The sequence below is a fragment of the Puma concolor genome, chromosome E1, assembly GCF_028749965.1.
Source record: "Puma concolor isolate L17-30 chromosome E1, mPumCon1.1.hap2, whole genome shotgun sequence".
Classification (NCBI taxonomy): domain Eukaryota; kingdom Metazoa; phylum Chordata; class Mammalia; order Carnivora; family Felidae; genus Puma; species Puma concolor.
The window spans coordinates 17826680-17850692 of NC_141680.1; the positions used below are offsets into that span (position 1 = coordinate 17826680).

A 24013-nucleotide genomic window follows, 5' to 3' on the forward strand; every position below is an offset into this window, starting at 1 on the left:
CTCTGTAAAATGAGCTAAAGGATGGATCTGTGTGTGTGATCTTCCTTTGGGCCACCTGCTTTTCCAGGTGTCACCTCAGCTTGATGGTTTTTATCCAGAGATCCTTATGGAAGAAGCCTATACTTTATGCATATCCTCTTCCATTCTGTTACCAACCTTTGTGGATTTATTAGCCTCATCTTTGATTTCTAATTCAAGAAAGATTACCACCCTCCTCACATTTCTACTTCAGTGATTAACTGTGTATCAGCTCTTTATCCAAATTATGAGAACTTGGAATGAGCTCCAATAGAATATTTCTCTTTGTATTGTTTAGGTGCTATTTTGTTTTAGTTTCCCCCTCCCCGGTTATTAATGTTAAACATGCTCATTTTTAAATTTTAAAACTTATAGAAATACAGAGTAAAGACAGTAAAGCCCTCTCCAAAAGTATTCTGCCTTCCTTGAAAGAAACCCTGTTACCAATTTGATGATGTACCTCCAAATATTTTCCTGTACTTATTAACCTGGGAACTGACCATTCCAAATGTGGTCAGCATGCTCTTTCACTCATCTTGGACAACATTCTACTAAAGTACCTGTAGCATGTGGGTATATGGACTGTATTTCAAATAAATCCTCTTTTTTGAGGCACCTGGGTGGCTCAGTCGGTTGGGCATCCAACTTCAGCTCAGGTCATGATCTCACGGTTCATGGGTTTGAAACCTGCGTCAGGCTCTGTGCTGACAGCTTGGAGCCCGGAGCCTTCTTCGGATTCTGTGTCTCTTTCTCTCCCTGCCCCTCCCCTGCTCGTACTCTGTCTCACTCTGTCTCTCTGTGTCTGTCTGTCTTTCTGTCTCTCAAAAAATCTATCAATCAATAAATAAACATTAAAAAAAAGTTTTTTTAATAAATCCTTTCTTTTTCGTGTCTGATCCTTTAGTACCATAGTATTATATAGTAAACATCTTTGTATCTTTGTGCACCTATAGTTGTATTTCTCCAAGAAAAATCAATCCTTAAAAGAATTGATTGCTGGGTAAAGGGTTAAATTTTGAGAGCTATTGTCAGATTGTACTCAAGATTTTACAGTTCCCATTCCTACCAACTGTATGTGAGAGGGCTTGTCTGGCTATGCCATCATCAACACTAGCTGTTAACCATTTTAGCTCTTGTCAGTCTGATAGGTAAAAAATCAGATATCATATTGATTTTTGTTTTGTTTTTGTATTTTGCTATTAGTTAAATAGAGCATCTTTTTTTTAACTTTATTTATTTATTTTGAGAGAGACAGATATAAGTTAGGGAGGGGCAGAGAGGAAGACAGAATCCCAAGCAAGTTCCGGGCTGTACACACAAACCTGACTTGGGGCCCGATCTCACAAACCATGAGATCATGACCTGAGCCAAAATCAAGAGTCGAATCCTCAACCAACTGAATCACCCAGGTGCCCCAAATTGAGCATCTTTACAAATGTTTATTGCCTACTTCTTCCACTGGGTATTAACAAAGCATTTTGCAGGTTAAGATTTAATATTATCTGGGAGCGATTTCCTGGGTGGGTGTTGGTTGATTTCACAAACCAGAGTGAGGCATTTCCTGTGTATGTCCTCCACAGCAAACAGCGACATAACAAGCTCTGGAGATCTCATTCAGATAGCGACCTCTCAGACCACCACGAACCTATCTGCAAACCAGGGCTAGAACTCAACAAGAAGGAGATCACCACCTCAGCAGACCAGATTGCCGAGGTGAAGACCATGGAGAGTCACCCACCCATACCTCCCGTCTTTGTGGAACATGTTGTCCCACAAGATGAAAATCAGAAGGGCCTGTGTACCAAAGAAAGAATGATCTGCTTGGAGTTTACTTCTAGGGAATTTCATGCCGGACAGATTGAAGATGAATTAAACCTAAATGACATCAATGGATGCTCATCAGGGTGTTGTCTCAATGAATCAAAATTCCCTCTTGACAACTGCCATGCATCCAAAGCCTTAATCCAACCTGGACAGGCCCCAGAAATTGCCAACAAGTTCCCAGACTTAACAGTGGAAGATCTGGAGACAGATGCGCTGAAAACAGATGTGAACGTCCACTTACTGCCTCTGGAAGAATTGACATCTCGCCTGAAAGACCTTCCCATGTCCCCTGATCCTGAATCACCGAGCCCCCAACCCACTTGCCAGGCTGAAGTCTCAGATTTCAGTACAGATCGCATTGATTTTTTTAGCGCCCTAGAGAAGTTTGTAGAGCTTTCCCAAGAAACCCGGTCTCGATCTTTTTCTCACTCAAGGATGGAAGAACTGGGTGGAGGAAGGGGTGAGACCTGTCGACTCTCAGTGGTAGAAGTAACCCCTTCTGAAGTGACAGCTGACGACCAGAGAAGCAGCTCTTTGAGTAATACTCCCCATGCATCTGAAGAATCTTCAATAGATGAGGAACAGTCAAAGGTAAAAACTGTCTTTATAGTTTTCTACCTAATGAAGTTCTCTTTGAAGATAAAATAGTTGAGAGTCTGCTCTGTTCGTTGTGTTTTTGATGTTGCTAAAGATTTAGGAAGGCAGTACGGGAGAGACTCTATAGCCGAGACTTGCCTTAAAAACTTAGGATTAAAATTTTTTTTTAATCCATTGCCTTTTGAGAAACTTATCTTTCCAGATTTTTGGTGTTTTTAGAAGCACTTCTGAGAGGGGATGTGGGAAGAAGGGATTAGTCAAAATGAATGTCCTGCCTGCACAAGGAGAGGTCCCTTCCCTGATCCTCTGCAGTTCAGACCAGATCTTGCCAATAATGAAGTGTCTGGGATAATGAGTAAGGCCTTTTTGTGGAGATGGATTTGTTTGGGAAATTCTTTCTGTCTCAGAAAATGCAAAGACTAGATATGTGTGAATAGTTGTTAGAGTAGGAACCAATGCTGAGTTCTTGATGATGATGCTATTAATAATGTTTCTGGATTGTTCCTCATCTCAGACCCTGTAGTATCCAAGACTTGGGGGATGGTTTGAGGAAATGATTGAGAGCAGACAGAATCCCTGGATTCTTCTCTGTAGCATATGAACTCTTAGGAGCCCAGGGAAAGAATTACTGTGTATCATCAATGCTAAGACTCACACTTATTCTCATTTTGACACTTCTGAAATTGGGATGCATCTTAAAAACAATAATGGTATCTTAGATCAATATAATACAGTAGTTGGGAAGTAAATGATGACAGATTTACTCTCACCTGCCAAATTTCACTTAATGGTTTCAGTGGGAGTGACTACATTTTGATATCTCCTGATATCTATCTACTTATATTTACCACCTTGTCCATTACTTATCTTTTCTCTATCTCAGCTATCCCAGGACATTCATTGCCTCTGCTGCTGTCTTCTCTCTACTGGAAAATCAGAATGCTTGAGCTCTCCTTTGGACCAGTGGGTGTAGCAGCTCTGACAGAAATAGCTTTTCTGCAAAGTCCCTAGTCATATGAGCACTCTCCACAGCCCATGCACACACTGGGCTCACTGTGGCTTCTCTCCCAGTCTTGGCTAGTTTACCTCTGCCTAATGTCCCAGGAGATTTCTCCCAAAGGCATAACTGACCTTGTTAGTTTGTACTAGTTCTGACTTTCTCTTGAAGGAGAAAGACCAAAACAATTCCTATGGAAATATTATATGTTGAAGGCTTATAAAAATGTTAACAAAGCAGATTGATGGCTATCATGATGCCACTTTAAGAGATGTCCATGGGGCGCCTGGGTGGCGCAGTCGGTTAAGCGTCTGACTTCAGCCAGGTCACGATCTCGCGGTCCGTGGGTTCGAGCCCCGCATCGGGCTCTGGGCTGATGGCTCAGAGCCTGGAGCCTGTTTCCGATTCTGTGTCTCCCTCTCTCTCTGCCCCTCCCCCGTTCATGCTCTGTCTCTCTCTGTCCCAAAAATAAATAAACGTTGGAAAAAAAAAAAAAAAGAGATGTCCAATGGCCATTTCCAGATTTTGAAATCCTTATCTTCCCCCCCCCACCCATAGGACTTGATTTTGTATTGGCCAGTTTTCTTTTGCCTTGTTCTAAATCCATCTAGGAATTGTAACTGGTAGAACAGTAAAATGTCAGAGAGTCACAGTTTCTAAGTTGCTCAGGCATATGGCTGCATAAGCCAAGTAAACCTTTCCCAGAAGGAGCCATGTCAAACTTGGAAATTGTGTGATCAGGTGCAGAGTGCCCTCATGTGCTGGAATGCTACTGCCAGGAGGTGCAGCGGGAGGATCAGGAGGAAAGCTGGCAGGACAGAGGAGAGAAGGGAGCAGTGAGTCTCCAAATCAGGCATTAGATGATAACCTCATCCATCTCGCCCTATCACTGGGCATGTTGAAGGTGGCCACTGAACCCTTGAATGGAACTCCTTTTCTTAAATAAGGTTAGAATCAAAGTGGAAGTTGAGGGGCGCCTGGGTGGGTCAGTCGGTTAAGTGTCTGACTTCAGCTTAGGTCATGATCTCATGGTGCATGAGTTCAAGCCCCGTGTTGGGCTCTGTGCTGACAGCTCAGAGCCTGGAGCCTGCTTCAGATTCTGTGTCTTCCTCTGTGCCCTCCCCCGCACTCGCTAGCTCGCGCTCTCTAAATAAATAAATAAATAAATAAACAAACAAACAAACATTTAAAAAAAAAAAGAATCCAACTGGAAGTTGATAGGCCAGAAAAGAAAAATCTCATCTACCCCAATATGGCCTAAATCCTGAACGCTAATAATCTTAGGAAAGTAAGGATTATAGGAACCTCCAAGGCTATCTGCTGTTCATTTTTGGAACAAGATATTGGGTCAGAATTCTGTTTGAGTAAACAGAACAAAAGTTTAGTAGGCAGTGATTCAACCTGTAACTAATTTTGTATCTCTGCCTTTAATGAGTCTGTTTTTTTTCTTGTATGACAAAACAGATGGCCAGAGGACAGTCCCAGGCACTCTGTGATTTGTGTCCTCATAGCCAGAAGGTTCTCCTGGATTAGAAGATTAATAAGCACAACATCTGGCATTTTTAATTAGACTGCACTTTGCCATAACCATCTCACTGTTTCTCCCTAGGCAATCTCAGAGCTGGTCAGCCCAGATATCTTCATGCAATCTCACTCAGAAAATGCAATTTCAGTCAAAGAAATCGTCACTGAGATCGAATCCATCAGTCAAGGAGTTGGACAGATTCAACTGAAAGGAGACATCCTGTCCAACCCATGCCATACACCAAAGAAGCACACCATCCATGAGCTGCCCCTGGAGAGGGCCCAGGCCCTGGAGAACAAACCTGGAAATCTGGAGCAGAATGAAGGTTCCTACACAGCCCAGCCTGAACTAGCCAAAGACTCAGGGAAGTGGGACCTAGAAGGCTGCCTGACTACACACTCATTCACCACAGAGTTGGAAGAAGAAGAACCAGCTGAGGAGGAACAAGAACTCTGGGGCCCAGGGATGCACCCGGGTGCCAAGTGGTGCCCTGGGTCTGTGAGGCGAGCCACCTTGGAGTTTGAAGAACGCTTGCGACAGGAGCAAGAGCACCATGGTGCTGCCCCTGGTTGTACCTCATTGTCCATCCGCAAGAATTCCAAGAATGAGTCTTCTGTGGCAGACCTAGCACCAAAAGGGAAGAGTGATGAAGCTACCCTAGAACATTCTTTTGTCCCCAAGGAACCAGAGACTAACAAGGGCAAAGGGAAATGCAGTGGGTCTGAGGCTGGCCTGCTGCCCCATTCCGAGCAAAATGCCATTGTTCCAGCACCTGAGCCGCTGGAGTTTCAAGAGTACCCAGGGTCAGATATTAGAACAAAGCTGGAAGGAGTCCTGAAGGATCCGAGGACTGTGGTTTCATGCCAGGGATCTGAGACACAGTCGGTCCCTCTTTCCCTTCCCAAGAAGATCGAAATCATTATGTCACCCAGTCACACTGAGCAAGGGGGTGAAAGAGCCACCAGCGAAAAGAGTGGGGAGCAAGGACTGAGGAGCGTGAAAAGGGAGAATTCCATCACCGTCCTCTGTACACTGGATGAAAATCTGAACAGGACTCTGGGCCCCGACCAGCCTGCTCTACACCCCACACTGCTACCTCTGCCTCATTCTTCCTCTCCTGAGCACGACAGTCCCACCAACCTGACCTCTACCCTGAGCAGCCCTGAAGACTGGGACAACAGCCTGTCAGTGGCACTGGAGACAGGAACACCTTTTGTCAGTCACACAACCCATGTACCGTCTGCCAGCTTGGATTACGCACATTCCCGGACCGTAGTTCACCTGGAAGGCTTCACAGAGCAAAGCAGCACCACAGACAACGAGCCCTCTTTGGAGCAGGGCGACTGGGAAGAAGGTCTGGACGGTGCACTCTCCAGTGGCAGTGAAGTGCCGTATGAGGGCTCTCTGTTAAGGAGTGAAGACCTAAGCAAACTTGGTGATAATATTGGGGAGTTACAAGAAAAACTGGACCCATTACCTGCAGCCTGTCAACCCCCACATAGCTCTAGTAGTGACAGTATGAAGAGTGTCAGCCATAGCCTCAGTGTGGTGAAAGAGCGCACTAAAGATATCGAGTCCCGAGCGATCTGCCAGGCAGGACTCACCAAAACAGCCCAAATGCGGCATTCAGCTTCCCTTGCCAAGTTAGGTTACTTGGACCTCTGTAAAGACTGTTTATCAGATAGAGAGCCTGTCTCCTCTGAGCCCTCTCATCTCAAACTGCTTCAGCCCTTCATCAGAACAGACTCAGGCATGCATGCCATGGAGGCCCAGGAGTCCTCAGAAAACCCAGATGCCTCCCAGAACCTAGAGCCCACCAAGTATTTTATAGAGCAACTCAAAACTACAGAGTGTATCGCTCAGAGCAAGCCAGTGGAGAAGCCTATCGTACAGTATGCCAAAGAATTTGGTTACGGTCAGCAGTGTTTGCTCCCCAGGGCAGAACCCAAATTGACTAGTTCTGAAGGAGGCCTTCCTTTGCTACAACCCCAGGGACTTCAGCGTGCAGGCCCGGCTCCCGGGCTGGCTGTGGCGCCCCGTCAGCAGCACGGCAGAACTCACCCCCTTAGGAGACTGAAAAAAGCAAATGATAAAAAACGGACAACCAACCCCTTCTATAATACCATGTGATTCTGAGCCTACACATGTGACTTTCTAAAAGAAATGTTTGTAAAAGGGGCAGGTGTAATATGTAAAGAACATGCACTTTATTGGTTAATTTTATAATATTTTGGTCATTTTACTGTTCCTGGCGCATGCAGGGTTAGGGTTTTTTTCTCTGTGTATGTGTGCGTGAGAGATTGATTTGGACAGCAAGACCATTTTATCATTTTTTTTATTTTTCGAAAAATCAAACCTCAAAAAATACTCATTTTCAAAGAGCACCGTTATCAAAGGCAAATTGCTGTTTTTCAATCAGCTCCCATCGGCTCCTCATTTTTGCCCTCTGAGAAAAAGCACTCTTGCTTGCTTGCTTGCTTGCTTGCTTGCTTGCTTGCTTGCTTGCAGAAGGAAGCAGATGGGGAGGGTGGGGAGGAAGCTGGGAATTGGAAATGCTCCTCTTCCCCTGGGCCTGTGTGATGATGGTTTGGTCTTCAGACCCAAAGCCTGAGATTGGGCCGAAGGGCAGCCACAAGTCTCTGAGCCTTGGGCCCCCGCCCACCAGGAATTCCCCAAGTTGGCAAATTCCGCTGTGCTTTCGAAGGGGTCTTCCAGAATCCACTTCTTCTGGTATTCCAGAGTATATCATCACAGAAAGGCACAATAGTGGCTGGCTTCGTAAACTTAGCAAGCAAATAGGGTTTTTCCCCCCAAACACATAATTTTTAAATTCAAAGTGAACCCCAAATGAAACCCGAGGGGTCCTGTGTAGAGGAACGCATAGGAGAAGGAGGAGGCGCAGTCTGGAGAGGCTGGATCAGTGGGCTCCACGTAGGTGGTCATCCTGGCCCTCCCTGCCAGGAAATGCAAGATCCTTTCAACCAAAACGTAATAGGGACAGGTTTGAAAAACAGCAATTGAAAGTCAGTGTGTTCTTGTAAAATGAATACATTACATAGGGTTTTAACACTTCCATTACTTGAATAATTCTGTGGGCCTTCTGAGTTTAATGGCCATATTTTTTTCCAGTTTACTTTCCTCCTTCATGCTGTTTCTTCAGTGCTGCCTTTTTTTTTTCATAGATGATATTTGAATTGTTACATTACCTATGTATAACCTCCATTGAATGCAAAGTTTTCTTACCAATGTTATCACTGTTAACACTTGACATGGGTTGTTGTTTTTTTTATTTTCCTGAAGATTTGTCATTTCTCTAGCTTATACACAGTATTTATGTACATAATGTTGTCACTTTCTTACAGTGTTTTGTTGTTGATGTCGTAAGATCTTTTTGATTTATTCTTTTTAAGAAGAAGTAAAGCTGCAACTGGAGAAAACACACAGCACAGAAATAAAACTGATGGGTGTTGGTAGGAATCTGCAGAATATGTTGATGGTGGTTTTAATTGTTTAAATGGAGACTTCTAATCGCCAGCTCCTGCCAAATTATGTGTTAGTATCTTCCTCCTCAGAGAAACCCCTAAAGGCTCCCATTAGATCACAGTTTGACTGAAGTCTGATTTCTCTTTGAGACTGAAATCCCAGGGTAGGTTGTTTGCTAGTAGCTGAACCACAGCCAAGGAGTCTGTGAGTGTTACTGCTGGCCCAGGGTGGAAGCTTCTCATGTGGATTGGGCTGAAAGGTTGTGGGGAGGCCCCCCCCCCCCACCAGGGGCAGGCACCCATTATGACTCCATTTAGGATGCTGTTGCTTTGCTGCTATTGTGGAGATCCTTAACACAGGAGCACTTGCCATAAACAAGCTTATTTCAGCTGCTTGCAAGAAGCATTTAGCCTGGAATGAAACACCCTCTGCAGCTCATCAGAACTGAAGAGGTTTGCACATTTGCTTCTGTTGGCTCTGGTTGATGTCCACCTTGCTGAGAGATTGACCAAGTACAGAGTTGAGTTTTGGTTTTTTGGTTCATCACAGCACTGAGAGGAAAAGGTGGATACCTAGACTGTCAAGGGAATGTCAGAGGCTGGAGTTTGGTGGGGGCAGGTAGCAGGGTGACCTGCTACAGAGAGGTGGACTGAGGCCATTCACAGATGCTCCAGGGGAGCTGTGAATCCAGTCGCTGTGTGGAAGCCATGGTTGGGTCTGACATTGCTGCCAGGAGGTGGATTGGACAGAAGCCTCCCGCTCTAGTGTCTTTATGATGTAGTAATTTTGTGTACCTGTGCTGTCCCTAAATAGTTTCCTTACATGTTCACATGTATCATCCACATGGCTTTGTGGTTCCTGGATATTTAATATGTTATGAAGTGTTTTTTTAGGTGGTATGTACCAGTGTGAGGAGGCTTGCAAGACAGGGTTATGAATTTCCAGGGTTCATCCATCTAAACGGCCCTGTCTTGTTGAGGCACTTCCACCACCGCCATTATTGATGGAGAAAAGACAGAAAGTTGTGGTGGGGTGAGAGGTGAAGAGAGTGGTGCCCCCTCATTAGCCCTTTGAAATGGTGACATCCCTCACATTAAGTACAAGCAAGATCAACAGTATTGCACTGTTCTCTCTACTCCCCTGCAGTCGTGTTGAACGCTCCCTATCCCTGCATTAAGTAAGAACAAAGATGGGGAAGAGATCCTCTAATGCTGTGAAGATGTCTTTTTAGAAAAGGAAAAGGAAATAGTCTTGCTCTGCCTTCCTTTTTTTTTTTTTTTTTTTTAATCACTTAATTTACCTGCTTAAATAAACATCTTCTACACAGGGCCTGTAATTCAACCTTGCCATGGGGTTTTGCCAGCCCTCTCAAAACTCCCACAACTGAGTGTTCTTGTGTTATTTGCATAGCTGAGCGAGGTCCAGGGGAAGTACATGATGAGCGCTCTCAAGGACTTCTCGGACTTTCTTGTCTTCAAACTTTCTGATAGTCTTGGGTGGCCTATTTCTCTTTTCCGTTCATGGAAAACTCAGACCTGGAACAGCAGGTCTGGTAGATGGACAGGAGTAGGAAAAATCTTGACCTCTTGCTCTCTTTATTTTGAAAGCCACCATAGTCTGGCTCTCAAGTTACTCTGGAGGAGAGAGTAAGTGTGTATGTGTGTGCACACGTGCAAATATAAAATAACATTTTGGTGCAGGGGGTAAAAGCCCCAGGAGCACACTTTAGAGCTGTAATCTGGAGGGTTACCTGGTCAGTAGGAAGGAGAGAAACCCCAACCCGTTCTGGATTTTAGAAACACTTAGGAGTGGTATATACTATAGTAGAACTATAGTACTGTAGTGGAGTAATCATCATCTCCTCATTTTGGTTGCCTTTCAGATTCTTAATGTTCGGGATCATTCTTAGCATCCCGGGCTCTTCAGGCTCTTTATCATTTTCCTGATTCTATACCTTTATCCCAATTCTTTCTCATTTGGGGAACTACCAAGCACTCCAAGGACAGCCTGAGGAAGACAGCCCAGGCTCTGAGGTCCCCTCCTGCTGAAAGGCCCCAGACAGTTACTTTTGGATAGACCTGAAGTTTCTGAGACAGCAGCTCACAGAAATCTTCACCCGTTCCATCTGAGGATTTCAGTTTAAAGTGATCTAAGCATGTTTGGTAAAGATGTTTTTGTGGGAGTTGTTTTCTTTTAAGAAAGCATTATGCAAAGAGGGTCACTTTTAAGGGCATTGAAAAATTTTTTAAATAAAGCCATTCTTTGGCTCTTTTTGACAACTATTTGTGGATACTTTGTTTACATTGTGATAATTAAAACATGCATCATCTTGATAGCCACTCAGTATCCTCCTCCAGGCACCCAGCCCTGGCTGTCCTGTGAGTCCTCACACAAAGCAAGGCCAGAGTGGTCAGCCCACTGGTTGGTACATGGGGAGGACCTGGAGCTAATTTTTCCATCTGTGTCCCACACTCCTGTTTAACACTCTGTATGGAAATCGTCATTTCCTCAGTCAGTGATGGTGTGTCTTACAGTGATGGTTATAACAGTGAATGGCTAGTGTCATTTTTGTCCAGTTTTGTTTTGCCTTTTTTTTTTTTTTTTTTTTGATGGTAGGTGAAATTGTAGCTCTTTCAGCACCAGTCCAACTTGAAAGTATCTTGGACCTTGTTTTCCCTTCCAGACTAAAAGGTCAAGGCATGTATTAGGCATAAATGTATTTGCTGCCTCAACTCCTCTAACACCCACATTAGGAAAAGCCTGCCACCAGAGCAGGAAGCTGCACACTCCTAACCCTGTCCCAGGGCTTTGGGGTTCCTTGATGCCATGGAGAGCTATTGCAAGGTGCTTCTGTACTTTTCCAGCCTGGAAGTGGAGGGTGACCGGGCCTGGCTCCTGCTATGAAAAGAAAACCAGCCTCACTTTCTCAGTGCCCCAGAGATCTAGGACAGGATTTCTAAACTGGAATCATCCCTCATTGGCTTCAAGATGCCTCAGAGGGTATATGACTAGTGCTGCCATCTGTGTCCTCACAGCGACACTGGTGGCAGTGTCCTCTACACATGCAGAGCTAATACCCAGGGCTTACTTCAAGCTGATGACCCAATCTGGAAACTGGGTAACTGGCCCTGAAATGATTCTCAATCAACAGGCCCACAGGGAATTGTTTGGTTTTTATGTTTTATTGGATTTTGGTTTGCCTGGCATAGCTTGAGGTGCCTTTTTTTTCTTTCTTTGTACTTTATTTGGTAGGACTTGTTTTAAATGTAGGAAATAAGTCCAAAAGACTCTCCCACTGACTGTTACCTTTGCCCCAGGCCAGTCCAAACTTTTATGCTCACGTTTTATTAAATAAAGCAGGTGCTCCCTGGAATCTCTGGGACCTTTCTGAGGCATTTGAAGCAGAATATAGAGTGGTCTCATCTCCTTCCTTAATCTTCCTGGTGGTTGGGATGTTCCACTTGTATTATAGATTTTTTTTATTACTGATGTGCTCTGCTGTTTTTAAATGTGAACTTGTGCGCAAATGTGCAGATTCAATGTTCTTGTTACAGATTAAATAAATTTTTATTTTGAAGATGAAATGTGTACTTGATCAGCAAAAGTGGGGTGGTGCTGGAGCAGGTGAAGGGATTGGAAGAGAACACTGATGATAAACATGGAACGATTCTCACTGATCTCCATCATGCACATCCTTAACAGCTGAACTCAGTGGGGGTGGGGGGGGAGGGTATGGATCTTAACTTTCTACCTCCCACAAAGTAAAGACTGGATGGGCAATAGAATCACTAAAGATTATTTCAGACATTGTGCCTCCAATCAAGTGACCAAGCGGGAACTTGGCCTGGTCACCTGAATGTTAGGAGAATGAATAAGCAAAGGAACCAAAAATTCCTCTGCCATGTGTGGTACAGAGCGACTGCTCTGGGACAGCTGCTGTGACCTGCCCCATCAGGGACTAGATTTTCTGGGTGGCTGACCGCTGGACATTAGTGAGATAGAGCTCACAAACTTTGAGCACAAGCCACCTCAGCTCACTGAGTGGTTTCCAGAAATGAGGTATGACTTTCTAATGAAGTACAAGCTCTTAACCCCCTCCTGCGATTAGAAGCATTGAATGTCAATAGTGGAAGAAGGGAGATGAGGTCAACTGGCAGTTCTCTAAAACAGGCAGGGTGTGGGAGGAGAGATTCTCCACTAATCCCACTCCTCCATAGACCCTTCAGGAGCTATTTAGTGGTACCAGTCATCATATACAAGGAAGCACTACTGTCTAGGGAAAGCTCAGTTTCCAAATTGCTAACAATGTACTGAAGTTTCCAGAGGAAACACTGCCTTGAACTAAGATGAAGTCTGCCTGCTGCTTTCTGAATTATCCAAATCAAGTAGAAAGGGCACATCACTGGGCTCTGGCTGGAGTGCCAGAATGCATGATAATGGAGGCAAGGTCATTTCACAGATTTTCTAGGGGTTCCCAGAGTCACCAATCTGTCTAGATAAGCTCAGTCTTTCTAGCCAAAGCAAACGAACCAAATCATGTCTAAGTTCCCAGGCCACCTCTCCCAGAAAATGACTTTATGAAAAATGGAATCCATGCTTGTCTTCTACAGATTGTAGTTCAGAGCTCAGCTAATAGTTCAAATGGTTAACCACACAGGAAAGCACCAAACCCAGTGGCTTCTCCTGCTAATTAGTTCTTTATGCCTTGGCTCCACCCACCCTGCTCTCTGTCAGTCTTTGGCGCTCTGAAGAAAGCCAGAGGGCAGGGCTGACATATGCCTGGTCCAGGTAATTATTGCAACTCCCTGCTCCTGTACCTGGAGAGCACCCCTCCTCTCAGATGATAGAACTGAAGGCAGGATGGATTAAAAGAATCCTGCTTCCTAGTCTCAAACTCTTGTGTCTAGAATGCAGTGCTCCCGGCACCTGGATGGCTCAGTCAGTTAAGCATCTGACTCTTGACTTCCACTCAGGTCATGATCTCACAGTTTGTGAGATGGAGCCCCTTGTTTGGCTCTGCAAGTTTGGCGTGGAGCCTGCTTGGGGTTCTCTCCTTCTCTCTGCCCCTCCCCTGCTTGCTCTCTCTTTCTCTCAGAATAAATAAACTTGAAAAAAGGGGAGGGGGCTTTAGAATGGAGTGCTCTTTAAAGAGGAGGAAAGGAAAGGGAAGAAAAGGTCACTTCAAGGTAGAAGGTGACATATCAAATCCCTTCTCTGCCAACAAGACGTGCAGAGTTGGAAAGAACCTGACCCAGCTCTCTTTGTTTTACAGCTCAGAGAACTGCACAAATGGGGTGATTGAGCCAGGGCTAGAGCTCCAGTTTTCTAGTTAGTCCAAGCATCCTTTGTGCCACAGAGAGTATCTCTCAGGATCAGCACTTGTGAGATAAAGTAGCATTATCCTTCAAGAGGAGGCAGAAATGCATGGTGCTGAAAAGCATGGACCCAGATGCCAGACCACTGGATAAAAGTTTCAGCTCCACCAACTGCCAGTTGACTAATGGGTAAGCTACTTAATCTCTTTGTACCTTAGTTTCCTCACCTCTAACATAGGGATAATAATAATAGCTATCACAGAAGACTTATCAGAATGTAATTAATATGTGTAAAGACCTTAGAACAGTGTCTGGCACACAATAGGTGTGAGCTATTGTTATTAAGGAGCAACTGATTCACTCAGGTCTTTTCCTCCTAATCATGTACCTGGAATCTTTAGGTAAAAGGGAGACTCATTGCCCTTAAGGCCCTCCATGCCACGAATTCTTTCTGGAGCACCTGTAACAGTTTCTGGTTCTGTTACCCTACAAGCCACTGGATACTTGGAATCTTCCTGAGAAGGACCCTTGTGTGGGCCTTTGAGCTTTCCACCATCTTCCCTCCCCAGGGCTGTTCTGTTGATCCCCAGGAGAAGAAGAGGTAATACCTGGCCTCATGCTGGCCTCCAAGGGCCTTATGATCCAGAGCAAGAAATCCAGGAAGTGGGTGGATACTGGATGTACAGCAGCTTCAGGGACTAGTTGTTTTTCACTGGCTGTATTTTGATTAGGTTTCTTTTTATTTCCTCCTTAGTCTTTTTTTTTTTTTAACTTATTTATTTTGAGAGAGAGAGAGCATAAGCAGAGGGAGGGGCAGAAAGAAAGGGAGAGAGAGAATCCCAACCAGGCTCTGCACCAACAGCGCAGGGCCCAACAGGGGGCTCAAACTCATGAACCATGAGATCATGACCTGAGCTGAAACCAAGAATTGGATGCTTAACCTAATGAGCCACCCAGGCGCCCCTTTAATCTTTTTGTTGTTGTTGTTGTTAATGTTTATTTACTTATTTGTGAGACAGCGCACTCGCATGTTCAGGGGAGGGGCAGAGAGAGAGAATCTGAAGCAGACTCTCAGCCATGGGCACAGAGAGCCCGACTTGGGGCTGAACCCACCAACCGTGAGATCATAACCTGAGCCAAGTGGATGCTTAACCTACTGAGCCACCCAGGCACCCCTATTTCCTTCTTAATCTTGATCAGTACTCAGATCCATGGATCCCAGCGGGAGTGAATGAGGGCTGGGACTTCCCTGGAACACAGCTGGCCATCAATTCAAACAAATCCCGGAAGACTTAGGAGTCAGGTTGGGCGTCTAAAATTTGGTTGTTGAAGGCCTGTGGCAGCAGCTTCTCCTTGCATCTGGTGTTCCCATGGGGTCAAGGTGGATTCACTCCCCCACCCAGTCTTTAGGCTGTGTTCTGCCTTGCTCCATGGAATCCTCTCTAAAAGGGTGAAATGCCTACAGTGCCAACGTTTTAGGTTCTCAAGTGGTCGTTACAGCCATTAATAACAACAATGACAGTAACATCAGTGCCCCCTGTCAGGTACTCTGGAGCTGCCCTGGGCCAGCCTAGGCCCTCATCCAAGGGTTGAAATGACTCCCTCAAAGCAGCTTGCGGGACCTCTCCCCAGGAGGGTCTGGGCGTTCAGTCCCGAAGACCGGGACCGCCAGCCGGGACAGGCTAAATTGGGAGTGCGATTGCAGCAGAAATGCGGCGCGAAGGCACCTAATCTTGCGCGGTATGCCCAGCCCACCCAGGAGGCACGGAGGGCGGGAAGGAGTGCGCACAACCCGCGTGTACACATTCAATTACTTTTGACAGTTTTCTTTGGCCAGCGGACTAGCTACAGTGGCGCGGAGTCCACTGCGCTCAACTTTCCCGCCGCTGGAGGGGCGGGGCAGCTCTGGCCCCGCCCCCGCCACAGGCCCCGCCTCCGCAGGTTGATGGCAGCGGCAGCTGGGACTGCAGCGACGCCGGGCCTCAGAGAGCCGCAAGCAGTGGCTGGAGCGCTCAGACGAACACCCGGGCCCCAGACGCCGCGGACACCCAGAGAAGCAGTTCCGGCGCCCTGACGCCTCCCTCGGCCCCCAGCGCACCCCTAGCCCCCACTGCAGAGGAGTCGCAGCGTGAGCGCCCCTCGGCCAACTCAGGACCAGGTACCCCCCCACACACACGCTGCCACCGCAGCCAGCGGAGCGGGCGGGGTCTCCGGAGAAGCAGAGGTCTGCGCCCCCTCCCCCGCGCCGCCAAATTCGGTCCCGGGCGGGGCGGACTTGGTGTCTATATTTGGCCGGACAGCGGCCCGCGCGCCTGCAGGGCACCGACACCTCGTCTCCCAAGAACGCAGTGCTGGGGCAGGAGGCCCGAGGAGGGTGCGGGGAGGCCGGGCGTCAGGCCTGGGGCCATAGAAGCGGTGTGAAGGGCACGGGGAAGCCTGGAGCTGGGGAGGGGCAGGAGTCCGTGGCTGGGGCTTTGGAAAAGCTCGGTGAGCCCCCTGGGGTAGAGCACAACACAAACCCTGTTTGAAGAAAAGGATCTTCACCCTCCCCACTTCACCCACCCCACTCCTGCAAATCTGGCCATAGCCTGGGCGTTGAGGACCCCACCCCAGGAAAGTTGAGTAGGAGAGGACGCATAGAAGAACGGGACCAAAGTGTTGTAGGCAAAAGCCAGACCATAGTTAAAACCTCTTAGAGAAGCCAGTGAAGAGAAGCGTGGAAAGAGGAGAGATCCACTTACACTGTGTCCCCCAACAGGATGGGAGGAAATTGATGAAAATAGTAGCAGGAAAGGCTCAGGTTAGCTGACAGGAGGAACTTCTCCTTGGCATATTTTTAGAAACAGGCAAAAGTCCCTCTGCATGAACTGTTAGACATACAGGTTTGGGGATCTTGGGGGGGGGGGGCTACAATCTTAGCCCCATAGCTGGCCTTGAGCCAAGATCCCACAACCAGGGCCTCTGATTCTGGACAAGGTGCTGCTGGGAGATAAACACTTCCTGAAGAGATGCTCAGCCAAGGCTGACAGCAGGAGGGCAGCCTGGCATGGACATTCCTCCCAAAATCACTTCAACTTCCAGGAAGCTTTCAGTCCCAAACTCCACTGTCTCCTGCCTGGGTCTCAAAAAAGTCAGTCCCCAAATCCTAACCTCTTGAATTAAGCAGCACTTTATAGGTGGCAAAGATCTCTCCCATACTTTAATCACCTGGAAGAAAGCTCCCTGCTTCTAGGACCTGACTTGTGGCCAGATAACCCTTCTCACTTGCCATCCTCTCCCTACTCTTCCTCCCTCCCACAGCTCACAGGACTAAGGACCAAAGGCATTTCTGGGCACTGAGATCCTCCACTTCTACCCACAGCCATGAGCCGGCGTGTGGTTCGGCAGAGCAAGTTCCGCCATGTGTTTGGGCAGGCAGCAAAGGCTGACCAGTCCTACGAGGATATCCGTGTGTCCAAGGTCACGTGGGACAGCTCCTTCTGTGCTGTCAACCCCAAATTCCTGGCCATTATTGTGGAGGCTGGAGGTGGAGGTGCCTTCATTGTCCTGCCTCTGGCCAAGGTGAGGGATGAAGGGAAGAAAGCAGTGGGGAAGACACTGGCTGTAGCTCCTGGGGACCCCTCCTTCAGTCAGGAGGGCAGTTTGTATCCATTGGCTGCTCCCTGTTCCCCAAGCCCTTGGGGACCAAGTGGGAGGCTCCCTCACCCTTCACAGGGCCGCAGCATCACAGTGCCCTGCACCCACTCATAGCCCATCCCTCACTCCATGCAGCACCCTGTTGCCAGCAGGGACCAGAAGAGTATTATGAAGATAGTTGGGAAGCAGTGGAGCCAGGGCCTGGCCCAGACTCTGTCCTCATCTCTCCTAATGCCACGCCTCCTCATGTTTTGGGTGTGGGATCTTTCTCCCCAGAGCTGGGTGATCATTGGATTAAATCACACCCCAGAGCAGCACACTGAGGACAGAGTCAAGCTCTTTCCAAAGAGTCCCTGGCCACCTCCCCACTGTGGTTCTTACAGTGGGATAGAATGAGAACGAAGGGCAGGGGGACATGACACATAAGGCCAAAGCCCTCCCTACCCCAGGGATGGAGGCCAGCAGTGACTTCCACCTTTGATGAGTGGCCTCAAGCCTCTTAGAAATCTCCACCCCCCAGGATGGCCACCTGAAGTCATGACCTTGACCTGGATCTGGCCCCTATACCTTGTTAAGGGAGGCTCCACAGGTGGCAGGGTCAGAAAGAGGCCTGACAATAGCCAGTGACTCACTTGGGGACAATGCAGACATCATCTAAGGACACCATCCCCAGGGCTCAAATTTCAAGCTGGAGCCACTTCCTCACCCAGTACAACTGCCATTCCAATGCTACACAGCCACCCCACTCCCCTACTGCCTGGTCTGGACTGACTCCAGCCCCTGCAAAGGCTTCAGAGCCCCCATAAAAAGCCCATAAGGACCAAAGTAGATGAGCGCCAGCTCAGGCACTAGGAGTAACTGCTGCTCGTGGTTCCAAGGTCAAACCAGCGACAAGGGGAAGACTTGCCAAGGGGGACAAAGAAAGGGCTATTGGCCACTGCATTCCATATTACCTCACCTTGACCTCTTCTACCAGGGGCTTCCTATAGACATTCTCACTGAGAGAACAGGCCCAAGAACAGCCTCCTCCTAATAGGTATTTTTGCAAGAGCTCTGGACTGAGAGTTCAAGTACTGACTCAACCAGTATCTTGCTCTGTGTCTTTGGCTAAGTCATTACCTCTCTGTGTCTGAGATATTAAATGACTTCAACTCTGCCTTCAGTGAAGTACAGGAAGTAGTTGGATGGGGCTGAAGGTGCAGAAAGGGGTTTGCAAAGAGAAAATAGGTGATAGAGTACTGAGATGTAAACAGGTCCACTGCCTACCCCCAAAAAACACACAGGAAAGTGATCCTATAGCTCCCTCTCTGACCCCTCCAGACAGGACGAGTGGATAAGAACTACCCTCTGGTCACTGGGCACACTGCTCCAGTGCTGGACATCGACTGGTGCCCACATAATGACAACGTCATCGCCAGTGCCTCAGACGACACCACGGTCATGGTAGGAGCCAAGTGGATGCTTCAGGGCAGTTGGGCAGGGGAAGGGGGGAGGGCTGCCTCACCTGTGTTAGGGAAGGTGGTAAAAGAGGTGCTAGGTCCTAGGGCCCTACCCTGCCCAGCTCCCAGGCTATATTTAGCCACATGCCCACCGGCTCCCAGGATGCACTTCTTAGGACTAATTATAGCCATGGCCAACTTGAGGCCTGAAGAGCAAGGGGGCAGTGCTCTGAAGTCTCCCTGCTGGGGTGTATAGAGAGGTCTCTAAAGAGCTGGCAGTGCCCCCTCCTGGCTCCCAGCTGCTTCTGCCTGGGGCAGGCGCCATTACATCTTGCCCTGCATTTGATTTTCACCACTCAAGAGAGCCTGTAGGGTTGGGGTGCGGGGTGCGGAATAAGGGAGGAGTAGAGGGACAAAGCAGGCCCCTCATCCCACTTAACCTATGCCTTTTCCTCCCCACCTAGGTGTGGCAAATTCCAGACTATACCCCTATGCGCAACATCACAGAACCCATCATTACACTCGAGGGCCACTCCAAACGTGTGGGCATCCTCTGCTGGCACCCTACTGCCAGGAATGTTCTGCTCAGTGCAGGTCTGGGGCCTGGGGGAGGGGTCCCTACTGTAGATTGTGGGGGGGCAAGCAAAGGCAGGACCCAAGTAATGGTGACTGGCTGCTCTGGACAGGTGGTGACAATGTGATCATCATCTGGAATGTGGGCACTGGGGAGGTGCTCCTGAGTCTAGATGACATGCACCCGGACGTCATCCACAGTGTTTGCTGGAACAGCAATGGTAGCCTGCTAGCCACAACCTGCAAGGACAAGACCCTGCGCATTATAGACCCCCGCAAGGGCCAGGTGGTGGCGGTGAGTGCTTGGCCTGGCCATCCCCCAACCAGCTGTCAGGCCCCTGTACCCTTAATCCTCTGAGCCCCTAGTCCCAGCTCTCGCCTCCCCACCCCAACCCAAGGCCACCCTCCTTCCAGTGTCTGCAACCACTGCTCCCAGCGCTAAGTAAGCCCACAGTCCACAATTTTCTGCCCCGCTCCTGTTCCCTCCACTCCCCTGCATCTCAGAAGCTCAGAGCAGTGCTCTTTCAGTTGTAATTGAGCGAGAAGCTGTCAACTCTATCCCTCCACCAGAACCTGCATGAAACCTCCCGCACCCCTCTCCTCTCAGCTGGCACCCAGCGCCATCTTCCAGGGTTTGGAGCCCGACAGGGGCTCTCTGGCAGGCCCCTTTCTGCCCTAGTCAACCCACTGGGCGGCAGGGAGAGAGGGGACAACCCTCGTGCCTCATTAGTCCCAGCCCGGTACCCTGGCAGGGCGGCGGCACCTGCCTCACCAGCCTCAATTTTACGCGGGGTGCGGGTGCGTGGGGCACGTGCATGTCTGCGCGGAGTGCGCGTGGAGGGCGCGGCCGGGGCGGGGGCGGGCCGGCGGGCGCTCTAACCCACTAACCCCGCGAGCAGGAGCGAGCCCGGCCTCACGAGGGCGCCCGCCCGCTGCGGGCCGTCTTCACTGCAGACGGGAAGCTACTCAGCACCGGCTTCAGCAGGATGAGTGAGCGGCAACTCGCGCTCTGGGACCCGGTAGGCCAGGCCGCGCTGGGCACACGCGCTCGCTCCTTCGCTGGGCCTGCCAGGAGCGCCCTCCCAGGCCGCGGCCGGTGCCCGAGAAGGCGGAAGCGGAGCGGGGAGCTCCTGTCTGGGAAAAGCCTCGCTGCGACCCGGGGAGCCGGCAGACATCCCCTGCTCTAGGGATCAGCCTCTGAGGGTGCTTAAGGGCTCGGGATCTGCTGAGAGGCCCGCGCCTCCCACTCTTTCTGGGCCCAGACGCTCTCCAGGCCAGCGGCCAGCCAGGGCCCCCCAGGAAGCTGAGTAGTTAGGCCCTCTTCTGTCTCCAACCCCCACCCCTACCCTGTCTCTTCCCCACCAAAATCAGCAAACTGGTTGCTCGGCCCTCCAGGCTCTCCAGAGCAGGCAACTGGGTGACGCCTCTCCCTGTCTCCCCCGTTCCCCCAGGAGAGGTTTGCGGCCCACGAGGGAATGAGGCCCATGCGGGCCGTCTTCACGCGCCAGGGTCATATCTTCACCACGGGCTTCACCCGCATGAGCCAGCGAGAGCTGGGCCTGTGGGACCCGGTAACGCAGCTGGAAGCTTGGGGTGTGTGCCCCGGGGACTGGCATCACGGGAGAGGGGCCAGGCGCCCCCCACCCGCAGGGCATGCCCACCTGGACTGGGCTGGAGGCTGCTGCCCCCTTTGCAGCGCCTGCCATCCCCACACCCACCCCTCTGCCCAGTTTTGCTGCGTCGCCTGAAGGAGCCCACGCTGGCACCTCCACCTGGTGATGCCGAGTCCCTGGGGGTGGTTTGCGGTGGCTGCATGCTGCGCAGGGGTATATGTGCGGGCGGGGGCGGGGGGGGGGGGGGGCTGCGTTCTCCAGAGCTGCCTTGGGAACGCTTGGAGTTTGGAGCGGGTAGGAAGCTTAAAGGGGCTTTCAGGGGATCCAGAAATGGCACGTGGCCAGGGCAGGGCTGGTCACGCCTCCTGTGCTCGGGCAGAACAATTTCGAGGAACCAGTGGCACTGCAGGAGATGGACACAAGCAACGGGGTCCTACTGCCCTTCTACGATCCCGACTCCAGCATCGTCTACCTATGCGGCAAGGTGCTTGAGGCCGGGAGGGAAGTACAAGGGCTTGACCGAGATGTTGAAATTCTGCCTGGGAGAGTCTCTGACCTGACTGGTTTTGCAGGGCGACAGCAGCATTCGGTACTTTGAGATTACAGACGAACCACCTTTCGTGCATTACCTGAACACGTTCAGCAGCAAGGAGCCTCAGAGGGGCATGGGTTTCATGCCCAAGCGGGGACTGGAAGTCAACAAGTGTGAGATCGCCCGGTCAGCAGCCTTCTTGCTTGCCATGTCTGTCCCCACTAGCCATTGGGGAAGACACAGGGACTTGGGGGGGGGGGGGTGTCAAACAGGCTTGTTTCGGTGCCAGTCTCAGCATTAACTAGCTTAATACTCTCTAAACTTCAGTTTCCTCATCTGTAAAATAATATAAACACCCCATCAGATATGTTTTACCAGCTGGGCCAATAATGTGTTTTGAAGTACAGAGCATGATAGGGGCTCAGCAAGTGTTGGTCTCCAACCCATTGATCCCAGGCAGAAAAGGGGGTGGGAGCCTACGGGGGTGTTGAACCCCGCTCCCTTCCAGGTTCTACAAGTTGCACGAAAGAAAATGTGAGCCCATCATCATGACTGTGCCCCGCAAGGTGAGGAGGCTGGAAGAGGGGTTGAGCGAAGGCTCCGAGGAGGAAGGGAGCGGAGCAGGCCAGGCACTCTGCTAACACTAGGCCTCCTCTCTCCCCACGCTGCCCGCAGTCAGACTTGTTCCAGGACGATCTATACCCAGATACGCCTGGCCCTGAGCCAGCCCTAGAAGCTGACGAATGGCTATCTGGCCAGGACGCGGAACCCGTGCTCATCTCGTTGAGGGACGGTTACATACCTCCCAAGCACCGTGAGCTTCGGGTCACCAAGCGCAATATTCTGGACGTGCGCCCTCCCTCGGGCCCCCGCCGCAGCCAGTCGGCCAGCGATGCCCCATTGTCGGTAAGATGCGGCCTCGCTCCACTCCGGCCCAGTCTACACATCCCCCACTACCGATCCCTTCCAGACACAGCCTCTTCTCTCCTCTGTGCCCCAGCAGCAGCACACTCTAGAGACGCTGCTGGAGGAGATCAAGGCCCTTCGTGAGCAGGTGCAGGCCCAGGAGCAGCGCATCACGGCTCTGGAGAACATGCTGTGCGAGCTGGTGGACGGCACGGACTAGTGCAGCGCGCGGGGGGGAAGCTCCGAGCCTGGGGGGCCCTGCCGGACCGGGAGCACCCTTGGCCCCGCCCTGGTTCTTGGTCTGGAACTCGGACCCCGCCTCTCTGGGCTGGGGCCGGGGGCGGGACTGGGAAGGGAACTCCGCCCTCGCGGGAGTCCTGGACAAATGGAGCGTCGCAGAGACTCGAGTCTGCCTGGCACCCGCCAGGCTGCGTGCCTCGTCCGAGACTCAGCAGGAGCTGGCCTTGGGAGACCCGGGGTGACAGGGACCTCAGCAATGGTGCTGCACGGCGAAGCGGTGTCCCCTCTGTCCCCCGGTTAGGGCAGGGGAAGTGCTTAGTATTAGTGCTATTCTTGGGGATATCTGGGAGCTTGGGCTTGACCTCAAAGGGGTGGCGGCGATTCGATGGGTCTCCCCAGACTGACTGGGGTTGAGTTACGCTTCTCTTTCTAATCAGTTCACTTGATTTCACTACCCTAAGTGGTAAAACGTATGGGTGTCACCCCAGTTCTACAGACATACACAACCTGTTGGCTGTGGAGCCGAATCCACCGGCTACACCCAGCAGTCTATGGCAGAGGGCTCTCTTCCTTCTTTTCACCCACAGGGGAGAGGGCGGCTTCCTCACTGCACCCCCGCCGGAGAACTAATCAGAAAACTGGCATGGAAGCAGGTTCACACCCTCCTTCACGTCCCCCCCCCCCGCCCCCCATTACCCGCCCCCCACTGCCCCCAGCCTTCTGCTGTGGCCTTGACCCTAGGAGGAAAACAAGACGTACGGAATGAAATATTTTACTAAGTGCTCAGTCTGTGCCTCCTGCATGGGTGGGGATGAGGGGGGCAAGACCCAAGCCTCTGTAAATGCTGTCCCCAGGCTTGGGGGGTGGGGGGCAGTGCTGACAAATGCTCAGGACCCACTAGGCATTCTTTTACCTCAAAATCCTCCCACACTGAGTTTCAGAAAGAACCCCTAACCCGTAGGTGGGCGTTCTTCCCCAGTAAAGCCAGCTAGGAAAAGCCTTGGGTTTGAAGCCTCTTTTATTTGTGCCTCAGAGTCAGTCTGGTGCCCCTGGCATCAGGGAAGGAGGTGAGAGGAACAGTTTCTCTTTGTTCTTTTCTTCCATCCCTTTTGTGTCCCTACTGAGCCTCACTGGCTGAGCCAGGAAGGCCAGCCTGAGAAGGTGGACAAGGGTGTGCAGTGGACCCTGCCCCTAGCGGGGTCTGTGCTTCTCTGGGTGGGTGGGGTGGGGCAGGGGAGAGCCGGGGGTTAGCACCATTGGATGAAGGGTTTTAGAGTCAGCCCCTGGGTGGGGGCAGGTGGGACACACGACCACA

General features: G+C 50.2%; 2 protein-coding genes across 15 annotated transcripts in view; both read left to right on the plus strand.

Annotated features, from left to right (window-relative positions):
* SSH2 (slingshot protein phosphatase 2) overlaps positions 1–12028 on the plus strand; it is a 251276-nt gene extending 239248 nt beyond the window's left edge. For all 6 annotated transcript variants that reach the window (XM_086686415.1, XM_086686416.1, XM_086686417.1 and 3 more), the window contains 2 exons: positions 1599–2433; positions 5046–12028. In XM_086686415.1, the coding sequence (XP_086542541.1) occupies positions 1599–2433; positions 5046–7091 (2881 nt within the window). In that variant the 3' untranslated portion in view covers positions 7092–12028. The remainder of the gene's footprint in view (positions 1–1598; positions 2434–5045) is intronic.
* A 1695-nt stretch (positions 12029–13723) lies between these two features.
* Positions 13724–23697, plus strand: CORO6 (coronin 6). 9 transcript variants are annotated; one of them, XM_086686433.1, is made up of 13 exons: positions 13724–13948; positions 15701–15917; positions 17060–17320; positions 18716–18838; positions 19299–19428; positions 19521–19702; positions 20307–20426; positions 21400–21504; positions 21593–21738; positions 22061–22118; positions 22228–22458; positions 22553–22650; positions 23286–23697. In XM_086686433.1, exons 3-13 carry the CDS (start codon positions 17123–17125, stop codon positions 23326–23328), a joined length of 1434 nt encoding a protein of 477 aa, XP_086542559.1. In that variant the 5' UTR covers positions 13724–13948; positions 15701–15917; positions 17060–17122; the 3' UTR covers positions 23329–23697. The 9 variants fall into 9 exon arrangements, with proteins under 9 accessions (XP_086542559.1, XP_086542566.1, XP_086542562.1 ...); XM_086686440.1 differs by adding an exon at positions 20859–20978 and having other exon boundaries at positions 13725–13948; positions 22553–23697; XM_086686432.1 differs by lacking the exon at positions 20307–20426 and adding an exon at positions 20859–20978 and having other exon boundaries at positions 13727–13948; positions 15701–15983.
* The last annotated feature ends 316 nt before the right edge of the window (positions 23698–24013 follow it).